This window comes from Erithacus rubecula (assembly GCF_903797595.1).
Source record: "Erithacus rubecula genome assembly, chromosome: 10".
Taxonomy (NCBI): domain Eukaryota; kingdom Metazoa; phylum Chordata; class Aves; order Passeriformes; family Muscicapidae; genus Erithacus; species Erithacus rubecula.
Window position 1 is genome coordinate 28,169,481 of NC_136662.1, and position 14,746 is coordinate 28,184,226.

Consider the following 14,746-nt stretch of genomic DNA (forward strand, 5'->3'; position numbering starts at 1 on the left):
GGCATGCTTTGTGCTGCTATGTCAACTATTTACTAGCACATAGAAAACACTGTAGTTTTTTCAATGTTCTTTTAGTAAATCCCATTTTATTTTTTCTTCAAAATTCAGTTTTGCTGCTCTTTTTTAAATGGCAGCTTCAAAATTAAAGTTAACAATGCAGCAAGAGATTTTCTCCTATATTAGGGTATTTGGAAAGGAGCAGAAAGTTACAGGAAGGGAGCAATAAACTGAAAGAGAAGAGCATCTCTTTTCTCATCTCTCTCCAAAGAGACCTCCTCAGTATAGACAACAGACAAGTCACATGCAGAAATGGAAAAAAGTAAAGAAAAAGTAGAACACAAGTGCTTGCTTCTTCCCTCACTCTATCTCTGCAGCACCTGGGCAGGTAAATACACCAGGCCTGTAAAACCCAGTGCAGGACAGGGAGGTGGAAATGGAAATGGATGGACAGATTAACACCTGTTTCTCCTGCCCAGGTTTCATCAGAAGCACACAGCCAGCAGGCGGGTCCCCCGCGCTGCCCCGCAAGCAGAGGGACAAGTCCCCCAGCAGCCTCCTGGAGGATGCCAAAGAGACCACGTTCACCAGGGACAGGAAAGGAGGCTTCTTCAGCTCCTTCATGAAGAAGAGGAACGCTCCCACGCCTCCCAAGCGCAGCAGCTCCTTCCGGGAGATGGAGAACCAGCCCCATAAGAAATACGAGCTGACGGGTAACTTCTCCTCTGTTGCTTCCTTGCAGCACGTGGATGGGTTCTCCTTTGCTCCAGCGCAGCAGGACACGAGCCTGGCACCCCCCAAGTGCTATGGAGGGGGCTTTGTGCAGAGGACCTTCTGCAGTGAGGAGGGCACTGGGCCCAGCAGTGCTGGGGGTGTGAGCACTGGTGGAGGGTGGTCGGGCATCACTGGCTTCTTCACGCCACGCTTGATTAAAAAGACGCTGGGTTTACGAGCAGGAAAACCCACTGGCAATGAAGAAGCTTCAAAACCTTTTCCAAGGTCAAACTCTACATCTTCCATGTCCTCAGGGCTTCCAGAGCAGGATAGGATGGCAATGACCCTTCCCAGAAACTCCCAGAGGTCAAAAATTCAGCTGGAACGGACTGTGTCCACCTCCTCCCAGCCCGATGAGAGCACAGGGAGGGCCAGTGACCTGATTCCCAAAAGGTTTGAAGAAGGCCCTGCTTTGACCAGAGAGAGACCAAAAGCAAAACTCTTGCCAAGGGGTGCCACAGCACTCCCTTTCCGAACTCCCTCCGCGTCAGAAGAAAAGGAGGGTCCGGGGCTAGTGGCAGCTCCTAAGGGCAAAGAAAAAAACAGTGGCCCACGGCAAGGGGCCCTTGAGGATGGCGAGAGGCCAGGGTGGTCATCTCCAGTAAAGGCTGCAGCAATACTTCCAACCACTCATAACCACAAAGTGCCAGTCCTAATCTCACCCACTCTAAAACACACTCCAGCAGATGTGCAGCTCATTGGCACAGACTCTCAGGGTAATAAATTTAAGCTCTTATCTGAGCATCAGGTCACTTCTTCCGGCGACAGGGACCGGCCCAGACGGGTAAAACCAAAGTGTGCTCCACCTCCACCCCCGGTGATGCGGCTCCTCCAGCAGCCGGCCGCCTGCTCGGATGCGGCAGAAGAGCTGAGCAGCGTGGCGGGAGGGCAGCACGGACTGGAATCCAACGAAGGCAGCAAGAAGGCGGCAGCAGCAGCAGCAGCACCTGTCGGTGGAAAATCTGGGAGGCCCGTGATGCCTCCGCCTCAAGTGCCTCTGTCATCGTCTTCCACCTCCCCGGTGAAAATGGCCAACGGCACGGCCGGCGCCAAGGTCGCGCTGAGAAAGACCAAACAGGCGGCCGAGAGGATCCCCGCGGACAAGATCAGCAAGGAGGCGCTGCTGGAGTGCGCGGATCTGCTCTCCAGCGCCATCGCCGAGCCCACGCCCAACAGCCAGCTGGTGGACACGGGCCACCAGCTGCTGGATTACTGCTCAGGCTACGTGGACTGCATCCCGCACACGCGCAACAAGTTCGCCTTCCGGGAGGCCGTGAGCAAACTGGAACTCAGCCTGCAGGAGCTGCAGGTGTCCTCCACGGCTGCTGGCATCCATGGGGCGAACCCCGTCCTTAATAACTTATTGTCATGTGTCCAAGAAATCAGTGATGTGGTGCAAAGGTAGCTACTGTCAATCTGGGTAAGAGAAACATGCACGGGGAGGGCGGGACTGTTTTTCTGTACTGATGCTTTCAAAAGGAAAGACTGATACTTGAGTATGTGAAGTACCTCAGATCACTGAGTTCTCCTCACGTTTACAGGTTCATCTCAAAAAATTGGGGATGGAGAGGGTAGATGAAAGCTGTAAGGGCCAGAACATCAAGGATCTGTCCCTACCTAGTCAGGTTGATCTGCTTGGTATGGCAAGGGAAAGAAAGTTCCTTCTCCTCCCCTGGAGAGGCAGGAGGACCGATGGCAGGTTCTCCCTCTGGGCAGGATGGTGGTGACAGCTAGAGTCCTAGGGTGGCTGCAGCTGCCTGGCTGCACAAATCCTGCCCTGACTGCACTCACTGTGCTTTGCTGTCCTGACAAGGCCAAGGAAAGGCACTGGGGCTCTGCTGGTACCGAGGGCAGAGCAGCCAGAGCGGCTCCAGGGGCAGTCGTGTGCAGCTGGGGGAAAGGTCTAATGCACTGACAGTATTCAGAGCTGCTGGAGGTGGATGCACTGGTCTGGATGGCTTGACTTCCACAGCACTGTTGCTGCTGTAATGAGAACTGCAAGATTAGTTAATATATGAAACTGTCCCTTTTCCCCTCCATCCACCTCATCCACCACGTTCTCATCATCATTGTATTGGAAGCATCAGGGATGCTGGGCAGACTTACCACTGGAATTCCCCCTTCCCACCACACAGCCTTCACTCAGCTGATACCTATTTCTAGTGGTCTAGCACAGGTGCTGCTTGATGGTCATTTTTGAGTAGTTTGGGGCTCTTGCACAACTTGCCAATGTTGTTGTTGGGGTGGGTGGGTTATTTCTTTTTTTAAGCTCTAGATTGTTTTTAGCTTGTTACCGGGTTGACTCCCCAGTTCAGTTTGATCACCTGAGGACCCATGGTAAGGCAGAGCTTCTGGCCCCCTGGCTGTTTTCCACATTCCTTTAGCAGTCACAGCATTGCAGGGCCAGCTGGAGCACCAGAAGTACAGCCCAGCCTGCCCACCACATATCCTTACTGCTGCAGGGTTCCCTGGACCTGTCCCTAACCCTTCACACTGCCAGATTCCTGGGATTTATTCTGATGCTTACCTGTCTCACAGGCTTCCAGCTTCCCTGCATCCTGAGTGATAAGGTATGGCAGCACACAGGGAAACACCACAGGCATCTCCATGTATTTATTCCCATATTCTAAAGGCTAGACCAGAATCCTGTGCTGTGGGGTAGGGAATGTGCACATAACCTGTGCACTCCTCTGCCTCAGGCGTGGCTACAAAAGCTGTGGCTCTACCCTGAAGGGCTCCCACTGGGTCTCCAATGCCTTCTAAGCACCCCATAATGAGAGCAGCTGAGTGGTTGGCATTGTCATCCTTGTTCCTGGTGCTGTTTGGAGACTGTTGTGTCCTCACAAAGCTGGTCTGTGTCTAAGCACACCCCAAGGGGTGAATGTACTGGCAAGTAAGAGGAGCTCAGTTGCTGGTTTGTAAGAGGAAAGAAAACAGGCCTGAAACCTGGCTCCAAATACACCTTACCTGCATGCTGCTGCTCACTTCACACTGCTGGTGACAGAGGATCTCACTTGCTTTGCACCTTAAGTCTCTGGGTTTTTTTGCCTAAAACACTTTTTAAACTTGTTTTTCAAGTGTGGCTGTGCTGCTTTTAGTCTGAGCATTTAGAGTGGAGCTGTGGCATTGGTGTGACTTCAGAAGATGGGCACTTCCCTCTCTGTCTAGGAGCACATGTTGGTGCTTGGAAGCAGGCTGGGTGTCTCAGCAAGTGTCTCTGTTTTTTCCACAGAGCATAGTGAGACAGGCCTGGAAAAATCATCAGAAATGGGCTGGTGTCTGAGAATCCTCATTTCATTGCTGGTCTGAGCTAAGCAAAGTTGTTTCAGGGTGCATGGAGACACAGTAGAGGAGCAGCATGGGAGGTACAATGTGCCAGTGAGTTTCTGTGGCTCAGTAAATGAAGTGCTGGGGGAAAAAGAACCAAGCAACCCCTTGTGCTGGCAAGTCCTGATCCCCTGCAGCCCTCGAGGCTGTCCCAAGGCTCTTCTCCAGCCAGAGTACCAACCCCTTATCTCCTAGACTTTACTGAGGGCTTTGGTGGTTTACCTTATCTCTTTCAGTCATCTTCTTGAAAGGTGTGCATCCACACTAACTGCCTTTGGAAAGGTGACCTGCAAAGGGAAGGTGGCTTGTGGCATTGCTTCACATGGCCTGTCAAACAATCAGAAGGATTTAGAAGGTGGGGGGGCTTTCTTTTCTTTGGGGCAGAAGGGCAGGTCTTGCTTACCCTGGCAGATCATCCCATGGTTCCATTATTGTACTGCTGCTCAGCCTGGGACAAATGGGCTGGAACTGAAGGGATTCCAGGGGAAAGGAATTTTAACCAGGACATCTTAAAGCTTAGCCCAATTCTGATGTGAGTATTGATCAGTATTTTGAAAGAAGCCTTTTTATTTTTTTTCCCTAAATGCCAGTCTTCCAGAAAAACTACAGCAAAAGTGATAGCATAGCAATATGGAATTCCTGACTGCTAGAACTCCCCTCTTGCAGCCCTTTCTGAAGAAAGCAGCTGTGTCCCATTGAACACTGGCCATCCCCCCTTCCTTCCAGATGCCCCATTGTCTTCTTGCCCTCACAGTAGAGATGTGCAGGGGACAGGGGAGCATCCAGTGCTTTTCCAGAGTCACAGAATGGCTGAGGTTGGAGGGCCCTTTGGAGGTCACCTGGTCCAAAGACTCTACCCAAGCAGGGCCCCCTGGCAGGACCATGTCCAGGCAGCTTCTGGGTGTCTGCAAGCACAGAGACTCTACACCCTCTGTGCCCAACACAGGAGCCTCTTTGGTTCTGACCCCTCTTGTGGCGCAGAAACAAAGGCCAGTGGAATCTGGGGATTCACCTGTTGTCACTCTCATGGAAAGTGTTTTCTCTGCTCTTACCTATCATCTAACATCAGGGAGGCAGATTGTGGCAGAGGTAGTGCTGACATGATGAGGTTTTTTTCCTCTTAAAGTGAAGGCTGCAGAATTGCTGGGACTTCTGCTGCCCTAGATTGTTTTATTCCCAAACTGCAATGTTCCCCTACCATCATGAGGATGCTATCTGGGAAAGCTGGTTCTGCTGTAAATCACCATCCAGTTATTCTTCCTTCCACAGCTACTTCTAAAACTTTGACCATTCCCTCTCCCTTTAGCTAGGTCTGGCTTTCTCTTCAGCCTTAAGGGTCTCCACTGTGGCCAATTCTCTGTTTTCAGCCTGGCACCACATGTGCAAAGGAATGTGTGGGTGCTGACACCCCATTGTTTGTCCCAGTGAAGAGCACTTCATGTTCCATGGTTTGGGGCAGGGGAGAAGGCATAAATCCTGTTGGTTTTTCTCCTCAGCACTGTCAGGCAGCCATGGAGGGGCACTGCTGGAGCTGGGCTCTCTCACTTGCACTGCTATGGGCCAGAATTTAAAGCAGCCATCCTTGCCATGGGGATGGCACCCAGGGGCTGCCAAGCACAAAACACAGCGTGAGCTCGGGGGGGCACTTTCTCTTCCTACCACTTGTGGGAATTAGCTGACTCACTGGTGCAATTCTCTCTTCTTCCTGCACTGTACACCCTTCTTTATCCCAAAGTGGGCCCTAGATTTAGTCATGTCCTTCATTAGTGTGGGCAGGGGTGCAGCTGAGCTAAGTCTGAGTCTCAAATTTAGCCAGTGGGAAAGGGGAATTGAAGGGAGCAGTGTTGCTGATGCAGAGCACAGCAGGGAGAGGAGGGCTGTGCTTGTCCTCCTCAGCACATTTCTCCTGGATGCCACTGGCTTTGTGTCCCTGAGACAGCCAAACACAATGTTGACATCTGTCAGGGTGCTTTTGCAGGGGTTGTGGGGCACAGGGAACAAACCCTGCAGTGCACACAGAGCAGGCCCTCCCCACCAGGCAGAGGAGTGGGGTGTGTTACACTGTGCAGCCACACAGTAATCCCAGCCCTCCTGTCCTACCACCTACCTGAGGCAGGCTTTTCCTCTGGGCACCAGAGACTCCAGAGGGTGGTGGTTACAGAGCCAGCAGGCTGCTGCCTTCCTTGTGACACACTCAGCTCAGCCCTGCTGCTCATCAGAGACTGCAGCAGGTGGAAACCTGCCAGGGCACTGTCAGCACAGGGGGAGCTGGGCTTGTGCTGCAGATCCCTGGAGGGCAGAACAAAGCCCTCAGCCCATTCTCTGGTGGCAGGTAGCAGGAGGCTCTGGGACACTGGTTTGTTTCTCACAGCTCCACGCTCAGCAATCAATGTCTGTACCAAAGGAGGTTGTTCTTCCCCACTGTCTGTTGTGCACAGGAGGTGGAGCCTGCTGGGCTCACATGGCACTGTTTGTATTGGTAGTGAAATCGTTGAGGGCAGGAATGGATTGAAATGAAACACGTTAATCACCAATCACTCTTAGCAGTGTTGTCAACTGTTTTTGTTTTTTAATTGTTATTGTAATATATTTTGGTTGTTTTTCTAATTTAATTCTCTCACTATCGTCTGACTGTGAACTGCGAACAGTGTTAAACTTGATGTAAATAAGGCCCTTGGAAGGGCCTCTTTGCCTGTCGTTCCACAAAGTTTTGCCAATTTGCATTTTGTTTTAAATAAAGGTTGCAATATTTTATTGGCAAAAACCATTTGAGTGGTTTTTTGTTTTTTTTTTTCCCCTCAATGAATGTTTGAAGCTGTTCAATCCTGACCAGAAGCTCGTGCATTTGGGTAGAAGAAAAATGTTAAAAAGAGAAATAATTTAATTCCAGCAGGTTGCAAAAGCAGCAGTATCTTTATTTATGCAGTATGTGTTTAGAAGCAAACTGTTGCCCTGGTGTGGTCAGAGAGCAGCTCTTGCTGCTGTAGGGCTGATCAGAGCTCACCCAGGTGAGACACACACTCGTGACCAGCAGAGTGCAGCTCTGGCCTCGCCCCATCATTGTCACCACCTCCCTCAGCAGCCACAGCCAGAGCTGCTCCCCTGCCCACCTCAAACCAGTCCCCCACCCACCACCAGCCACCCCACCTGTGGCAGCCTAGCCCAGCTGAACACTTCTCAACATTTAGGAAAAATCCCATGTTATCCTGGCTTACACACGACCTTTTGGTAACTAACCTTCAACAAACATCTTGCCAAACTTTCTGCCCAGGTGACCAAACAACCCCAGTTGTGTCCTGGGAGGCAGCAGCCTGCCTGCCCCAGCTGGAGGCATTGCCCCCAGTGCTTCCTAGGTTTCTGACACTGGAAATTAACCATAAACCAAGTCTCAGAAATGCCTGGTCACACATGCTGGCACAGCCTGAAGGTCCATTCCACACAGCTGGGTTAAGCTGCCTGCACTGGCTGAGCAGTGGGAGTGAGCTGGCTCATCTCTGCCTTGAACTATTGAGCCTTGTTAGATAACAGAGGCAGAGTGCCCTGGGGGAAGCAGGGACTCAGAGTCTGCAGGGCTCGGACGTGGCTGGCTGGTCAATCTTTCCCAGAGGTCGTGCTGCTCATCACTGGCACTGCAAAATGGGTCAAAGCTTAAAATAGATCAAAGGTCTCCCTGTGGGGTGGCTGGGAAGCCAAGCCCTGTCCTTGGCAGGTGCTGTTCACTCCTGGCCAGCACAGCCCTGTTGGAAGGGAGTTTTGACCCAGAGGTCACAGAGTGATTCCTGTAACACTGATGAAATTTTTTGGAGCTGCTGCACTTATCTCCTGGTGACTACCCAGACAGCAAACAGCCCCTTGTAATAGTAATAATAATAATGCTGATACCAGCCAAAAAAACACAGCATGAAGACAAAAACCAAAAAAGGAAGGAAAAAAATCCAAGCTTTTACTGCATCCATGAAAACTCATTTGACTGCAGCCTGATGCTTCAGCCATCCTCCTCATCTGCCCTTTGCCCTTGGCAGGGGAGTTCTCTCCCCTTTTGGTTTTGTAGTGAAGGAAATGGGCTCTTCACCAACCCACTCAGAAAAATACCTGCAGCAGAAGTTCCCCTGACCCCAGCTGCTTCCATACAACGGAAGACTCCAGCGAGAGGTGGGCACTCCAAGGTGAGCTATGGATTTGGCATCTCCAGAGGAGATTATTCAGTCCTTTTCTCCCTGCCCAGACTATGATCCTGGCCTGTGTGCCCCTCAGCAGCAGGCACCTTAGAAAGGCATGAGAGCAACAAAGGGAAAAAACTCCAGCAAAACAGTTCTGGGTGATCTTATAAAATGACTGAGAAAACTGGGGACAGGAATATGGCTTCAGCCATGTTGTCTCAACAGGACCAGCCTGTCCAAAGCCTCCCTTCACCACACAGCAACAGACCAAGGACTTGGGCATTCCCAGCCCCCACTCATATGGAATAGCATCTGCCAGCAGAACCACGTCACCCCTTCAGGCTACTGTCAGCTAAAAGGAGGGACTTAAAACACCAGACAGACTCCAAACACAGCCAAGCACAGCTGTGCCCACATCCCAGGAGTAAGGGATGCACCTCCTTCCCTGCAATAGCTCTGGGAGTAACAGGGGGTTTAAGTCTCAAGTCGTGCTGCAAGTGCCTGGCTGGGTCATCTGCTTCTGACCCTGTGTGAGCAGAGCAGCTCCCCGGGTGCAGAACCACCTCCAGCAGTGCATGGTCCCACCTGCTGTTCAGGGAAGGAAATAATTGATGCGCTGGGGCACGGATTTGCAGCCCTGTGCAGAGAAGAGCTTCTCCTCCTTGGGGACAAACACCATCATCTGGGCCACCTCGTGGAGCGTTGCCTCGGTGTAGGGCAGCCCCCGGGCCAGGAAGGCGTCCCGCGCGCACAGCTTCACGTGCTGGTACTCCAGAGGCAGGAATGGCACCACAAAATCGATCAGGTTCTCTCTGAGGAGGTGGCTGTGGGCATAACTGTCCTCTGAAGCAGAACACAAGACCAGGCAAACTCATAAGCTTCACCTGAGAGCATCATCCCTCTGTGAGGCCAGGCTTGGCTCTGAGGGGCTCAGCCAGCCGTGGGTGGTGGGACCCACTTGTGCAGAGCTGCTCAGCACTCTGAGTACAGAGCATCTCTAGGAATCACGCCAAGAGAAGCCTGGAGCCCAGAGCAGCCTTGGTACTGCCCTGTGACACTGAGCTGCCTCTTGCCCCCAGCCATTTTCAGGGCTGAAAGGGGCCCTCTCCCTCCCCATGTGCCTTGGTTCACAGGGACCAAGTCAGGGGCTCTCACTGTCAACAACCCCAAAGTGAAGGCTTGTTCCCCCACACACAGCCCTGTGACACAGGTGGATGTGACAGTGCAGAAGGACAGCTTTGCAGGCCCAGCACCCCCTGAGCAAGCCCAGCTCTCACCTGCAGCCTCCTGCAGCTCCAGCCGCAGCCTCTGCTCCAGGAGCTCCAAGGAGATCTCCTCCCGTGCCCGGCCCGCCCGCCAGAAGTCCAGGGCCACCTCATTGATGGTGTTGCCACCAAGATTGCTGTGGGCACAGAGGGAAGTCACTCAAGATTTCCCACAGAGCTGAACTGCTGAGAGCTGCCAGCACCTTTTCAGCAGACAGGCCCCAACAGTTCTGTTGGCATTTGCTGTCTAGGATCAGCACATGGAGAGCCAGCCTTCTTCCCAAAGAGCCCCTTTTCACGGGCATTGATGGAGCTGTCTGCCATCCTGCCAGCTCAGACCCAGGGGCAGCAGAGCCCTCCACCTCCCTCTGTCCCCTGTCCTGGCTTGGAAAGCTCTCGACCTCGCAGGTGACACCTGGCTCCACACCAAACGCTGAACAAGCCACCACAAAGTCCAGGTTAAAGGGCAGAGCACGTGGCAGGAGTCTCACTGGAAGGTCCAGGGCAGGGATTCAAGTGGCAGCCCAGGACTTGGCAAAGCATCCTCTGCCCAGGGGACAAAACAGCAGCACAGCTCCCACCTAAGGACTCCCCTGGACACCCATGGGAACAGCTCTGTGGTGGGATTTGCAAGGTCCTGGCAGCTGTTGAGAGTCACAGAATAGCTCTTCACCCTGGAAAGCAGGTCCAGAAAAGGTGTCCCTCTCCAAATGCTAGTGAGGGTTTTGCTCCCAGCCCTGAATGCCCCAGCGAAGTGGGAACCAGCTGGATGCAGAGCTTGTGTGGGTGGGAGGCACAGATCTTGCACCCCATCCTCATGTCAGAGGCTCTGGAACCCAAATGGAATGCAGGGGAATTGAAAAAGCCACCATGGTTTCCCACCATGCCCCCACCCCTCGTCAGGGAGAAAGCAGCTTGTACTGATCCTGCTCCCAACCCAAACTCAGCAGAAACAGCCCCTTTTGACTGGCAGCCAGTCCCACCCCACCCCCAGCTCCCACACCTGGGCCAAGCTGCAGGACTGTGCCAGTGTCCACAGAGCCCTGGGGCAGAGCCATCCTCCTAAAGCAGGTCAGTGTGACACTGCCACCAGGGATGATGAAACCCCTGGGATTACACACTGCTGCAGTTCAAGGCACCCTGCTCCCCTCTGCTTGCAGAGGAGGGTGGCACAGTGTCCACTCCTGCCCTTCACAGGTCACCAGGTAGGACACGTCAGCCCAGTGCAGCTGGCAGCATGTCCACCCTGTGCTGAGCATAGGGCAGGGGCTGCCCTTCCACCACAGCTCCTTCCACACAGGTGGAACTGAAGTGTGGTCAGTTCTACAGGCACTGGGCACACAAACAGCTCCTCCACAGGCAGGGAAACCTCACCAAGGGAACCCCAAATTTGGAGGTTGGAACACTTGCCTGGATGGTGGGAGGTGGAGGAGGAATGTTTTGCTTACCTCCAATCAGCAGGAACAGCTCCTGCCAGAACCAAGCTCAAGGCTGCAATTCTTAAACTGAAGGGGGCCCAAGATGCTAACCTCTCACACTTCAGGGGCACTTGTGTCAGGTGCCTGCCTCACATCCTGATTTTGAGATGTCCCTTTTCTCCCTCCAGCAGCATCTCACCCAGAGACAGTGCTGGGGCGCACTGTGCCCAGCTCCTGGGAAAGGAACCAACTGAACCAGGCTGTGCTGATGCTAGGATCAGCCTCACAGCACCTCAGTCTGCAGCCACAGCCAGGCAGTGGGAACTCCCTGGCTCCCAGTGCACAGGAACTTCCCACCAAGACCTTCAGCCCCAGCTTTGCTCCCTGCAGTGTGACATCTCCTGCTCAGCTAGGCAGGGTGACACCACGTTAACTGACTCTGCTTCCTTGCCTCCAAGTCTAGACACTGCCTCAGGGGTCCCAACTCAGCTGGACCTCAGCTCCTCCTGCACCCACAGGTAAAACTGGACATGGAGGAAACCACCAAGAGAGAACAAGGTATCTGTGCCCTCCCCTGCAGCCTCAGCCCCTTGTATCACACACATCTGGGGACAAACACCAGCACTATGCTCCTCCCCATCCCTTTGGGGGACCAGAAATCACCTGAGGAAGATGAAGATGGCTCTCTGCTGATCCTCCTGGCCCTTGCTGTGGTGCTGAGCCATGAAGGGCCTGATGGCATCCAGGAGGCTGGAATGCAGCTTCTCGGCCTCGTCGAAGATGAGCAGGGCCTGCCTGCAGCGCTGCAGGGTCTCGCTGATCTGCCTCTGCAGCTGGGCCTGGCAGCAGGGAGCACAGTCAGCAGCCCCAGGGCAACCCAGCCAAGCACCACAGCTGCTCTGCCTGCTCCCACCCAGCAGGACAGGGCACACAATGGGAAGGGCAAAGGCAGGAAAATGAGTGAGGTGAAAGAGGAAAGAAAGAAATCAAGTGGTTCAAAGGCAGCCACCCACCCTGCCACAGACTGATGCCCAGCCAGTCTCTGAGCAATGGCTTCTTGCCCCCAAACACCCTCCCTGCAGCTTTTATTCCTGAGCATGACAGTAAATGATGTGGAATATCCCTTTGGCACTAAAGCTCAGGCCTTTGGGGTCCCCCAAACTTCTTGTACACCTCAGCCTACTGGCCTCAGGGTCTGAGTGGGACAGGGGCAGCCTTGGAGCTATGCAAGCAGTGCTCAGCAGTAGCCAGGACAGCGCTGTGGGATCTAGTTTCACTCACAAACCCGAGGCCCTGCCCCACATGGCTGCTGGGAAGGACATGAGCCCCAGCCCAGCACACTGGAGCATCCCTCACCTTGTAGGAGTCCACGTAGTTGTGATGTGGGAAGTGGAGGAGGGAGACGAACACCCTGACACAATCACTCTTCAGCCCATCCCGGTACAGGTGACTGGCCACCATCCGAGCCACAAAGTTCTTCCCTGTGCCAGACCAGCCGTGGAAGGACAGCACCAGAGCCCTGTGGGGCTGGGGGCTCTGCAGGAACCCCCGCAGCGCCCGCACCACCACCTCCTTGGCCAGGTGCTGCCCGTGGAGCTGCCCACTGAGCTCTGCCTCCAGCCCTGCACAGAGAGAGCACGAGCTCAGCCTGCAACTGCCAGCACACTACTGCAGGTGGGAACAGGAGGAGAAAACGTGCCAGGGCTGCCTGGCTGGGAGGACTCAGAAGGGGCATTGAAATCACAGGCTGCCTGTGCCCTGCCACAGAAAGACACAAATCTTCCACTGACTCCTTTTTTATTTTAGGAAGAGGTGGAGATGTTTGGCAGCTACAGAGAACACTGATGCCCAAAGGCCCTCCCAAGCTCCCAGCACAGGCTTTGCACACCAGGAGTCTCAGCAACAGCAAAACACAACGATACCTACTCATGGCTTACACACAGGTCTCAGAGTGCCCTCCCAACCTAGGGCAGGGTCCTGGGACAGTTTGGATGCCAGTGCACGTGCCTGGAAGCTAAGGGATGCAGGCAGGGCTCGTGGCAAGCTAGAGAAGATAATCTGTGCAGTAATGAACAAACTCTCTTTGGTCTCAGAAATTCAAATGGGACACAGGACTGAGCTCAGCCTCTCACCCTCCCACAGCTCAGCACCCCACTCAGGAAAGCCCTTTGCTAACAACACTTTCTAGAACAACAGGAAAAAACCCCTCCAAACAAGCCACAGGAGCAGCACAGCCCCTACCTGTGATGTTGTTGATTATCCTGCAGTCTCCTGTCTCGCAGCACTGGCCGAAGCTGCAGTACCAGCCCGAGAGGATCTCCAGGTAATCCCGGCCGATCAGAGGAAAGCCCCAGCCTGGAAACGGGAGCAGTGTGAGCGCAGAGGGCACAGGAAAGTGGCTTTTTTACACTGGGAGCAGACACCCTGTTCCGGGCAGGGACAGCGAGCTCGGAACCGGCAGCGGCGGGTTCGGGACAGTGAGCTCGGAACCGGCTGGTTCGGGACAGCGCCAGAGCGCTGCCCTCAGCCCGGGCCCAGGGGGACACCCGGAGCAGAACCTGGGGAGGAAGGGCAGAGCCTCAGGGACATCGCAGCGCCCGGCCCTGCTGCTGCTCCCTGGGATGGGACAGAGAGAACAGAGCACGGCGCTTACCCGGGACGGGACCGGCCTCTCCTTCTCGCCTCCGCTGCTTCTCCTCCTCCTCGCAGCCCTCCTGCCACACCTTGCACGCCAAGTACTGCCAGTACTGCTTGGAGAGAGCGCCCACAGCTCCCAGATGCTTCCTCAGGGCCTCGTACCGCTGCGGGCCGGGTGCCGGCTGCCCTGCCCAGGGCCCCCGGGGCCGTGGGGCTGTGCCGGGGCTGCCCGAGCCGCCCAGCAGCAGCAGCAGCAGCAGCGCGCAGCAGCCGAGCCCGCGGCGGGCCGGGAGCCGGGCCGGGCCCATGGCAGCGACGGGCCCAAACCGGGCTGATCTCACTTCCCGGGGCGGGGCTGGGCCCGACAGAACCGAGCACAGAACCCCGGGCCCGGCAGAGGCTCCGGCCCCGCCCCGGGCCCCGCCGGGAGGGGAAGGAGCTGGAGAGGCGCCCGCAGCTCCCGGACACCGCCTCCCCACGGAGGAAAATCATTATTTATCATGTTTGTAACGCAGCCCGGCGGTTCGGCTGCGGCTGTGCAGCCACAGGCGCCGGGGCAAATGGCAGCTGCTCTTCAGTGTCCTTTGAAGGGGACACCAAAACCAGAGGCAGGAACAAGGGAGCAGCCCAGTCTGAGTCAGCTCGGCTCTCCAGCTGGGGCTGCTGCCCGCTGCCTGGGCATCTAGCTGAGAACAAGGCCCAAGTGCTTTGGAAATGGAAGGATTTCAAGGTTATCCCACATGCTCAGAAAAAGTAAGAAGGATGGAATAAACAGAATGAATCCAGCCTGGTGATTCCCTGGTCCAGGGGGATGCAGCCCAGGCATGGAGCAGAGCGCATCCCCATCTGCAGGTGCCTGCAGATATTACACAGCAGCGTTTCAGATCCTGGGACTGACAAACCCGCCCCTTCCAGCTACAAAACAGAGAGCTTCAACCTGAACACCACTCCCAACAACTTAAACAGAACTAAAAATACTGCATTCAATAAATGAATTAAAAATCAAACTTGTTGTAGCCATAGCAAAATAAACTGCTGTCAGCCTTTCCGAAAACTAGCTGAGGCACCTCAATCATAAAGTTCATAGCTGGAACATTCAAACTTTGCCTGCCAGGGTAACTGCTCTAGCTGAAAAGAGCTTATTAAAAGGGGCAGATGTCATAAAAAA

The 14,746-nt window shown here is 54.4% G+C and overlaps 2 protein-coding genes across 4 annotated transcripts in view; one reads left to right on the forward strand and one right to left on the reverse strand.

Moving 5' to 3' along the window:
- The window catches only part of ABL2 (ABL proto-oncogene 2, non-receptor tyrosine kinase), a 43,986-nt gene extending 37,121 nt beyond the window's left edge, over positions 1–6,865 (forward strand). For 2 of the 3 annotated variants that reach the window (XM_079313748.1, XM_079313749.1), the window contains exon 11: positions 477–6,865. In XM_079313748.1, coding sequence (XP_079169874.1) covers positions 477–2,176 — 1,700 coding nt within the window. In that variant the 3' untranslated portion in view covers positions 2,177–6,865. The remainder of the gene's footprint in view (positions 1–476) is intronic. The other variant, XM_079313750.1, reaches the window with a different exon arrangement.
- A 1,511-nt stretch (positions 6,866–8,376) lies between these two features.
- Positions 8,377–13,923, reverse strand: TOR3A (torsin family 3 member A). The gene is made up of 6 exons (XM_079313757.1): positions 13,595–13,923; positions 13,183–13,296; positions 12,298–12,563; positions 11,605–11,780; positions 9,536–9,660; positions 8,377–9,101 (listed from the first exon to the last, which is right to left on the reverse strand). The coding sequence occupies exons 1-6, from the start codon at positions 13,884–13,886 to the stop codon at positions 8,851–8,853; spliced, it is 1,224 nt and encodes a 407-aa protein (XP_079169883.1). The 5' UTR covers positions 13,887–13,923; the 3' UTR covers positions 8,377–8,850.
- Between the last annotated feature and the right edge of the window lie 823 nt (positions 13,924–14,746).

What these genes read in the sequence shown, in the direction of transcription:
- TOR3A (XM_079313757.1), bottom strand. Translation starts at nt 13,886, where the DNA reads ATGGGCCCGGCCCGGCTCCCGGCCCGCCGCGGGCTCGGCTGCTGCGCG. An exon ending in GATAATCAACAACATCACAG is followed by an intron (nt 12,564 to 13,182) that starts GTAGGGGCTGTG and finishes CTCTCTGTGCAG; the next exon opens with GGCTGGAGGCAGAGCTCAGT. An exon ending in GGAGCTGCAGGAGGCTGCAG is followed by an intron (nt 9,102 to 9,535) that starts GTGAGAGCTGGG and finishes GTTCTGCTTCAG; the next exon opens with AGGACAGTTATGCCCACAGC.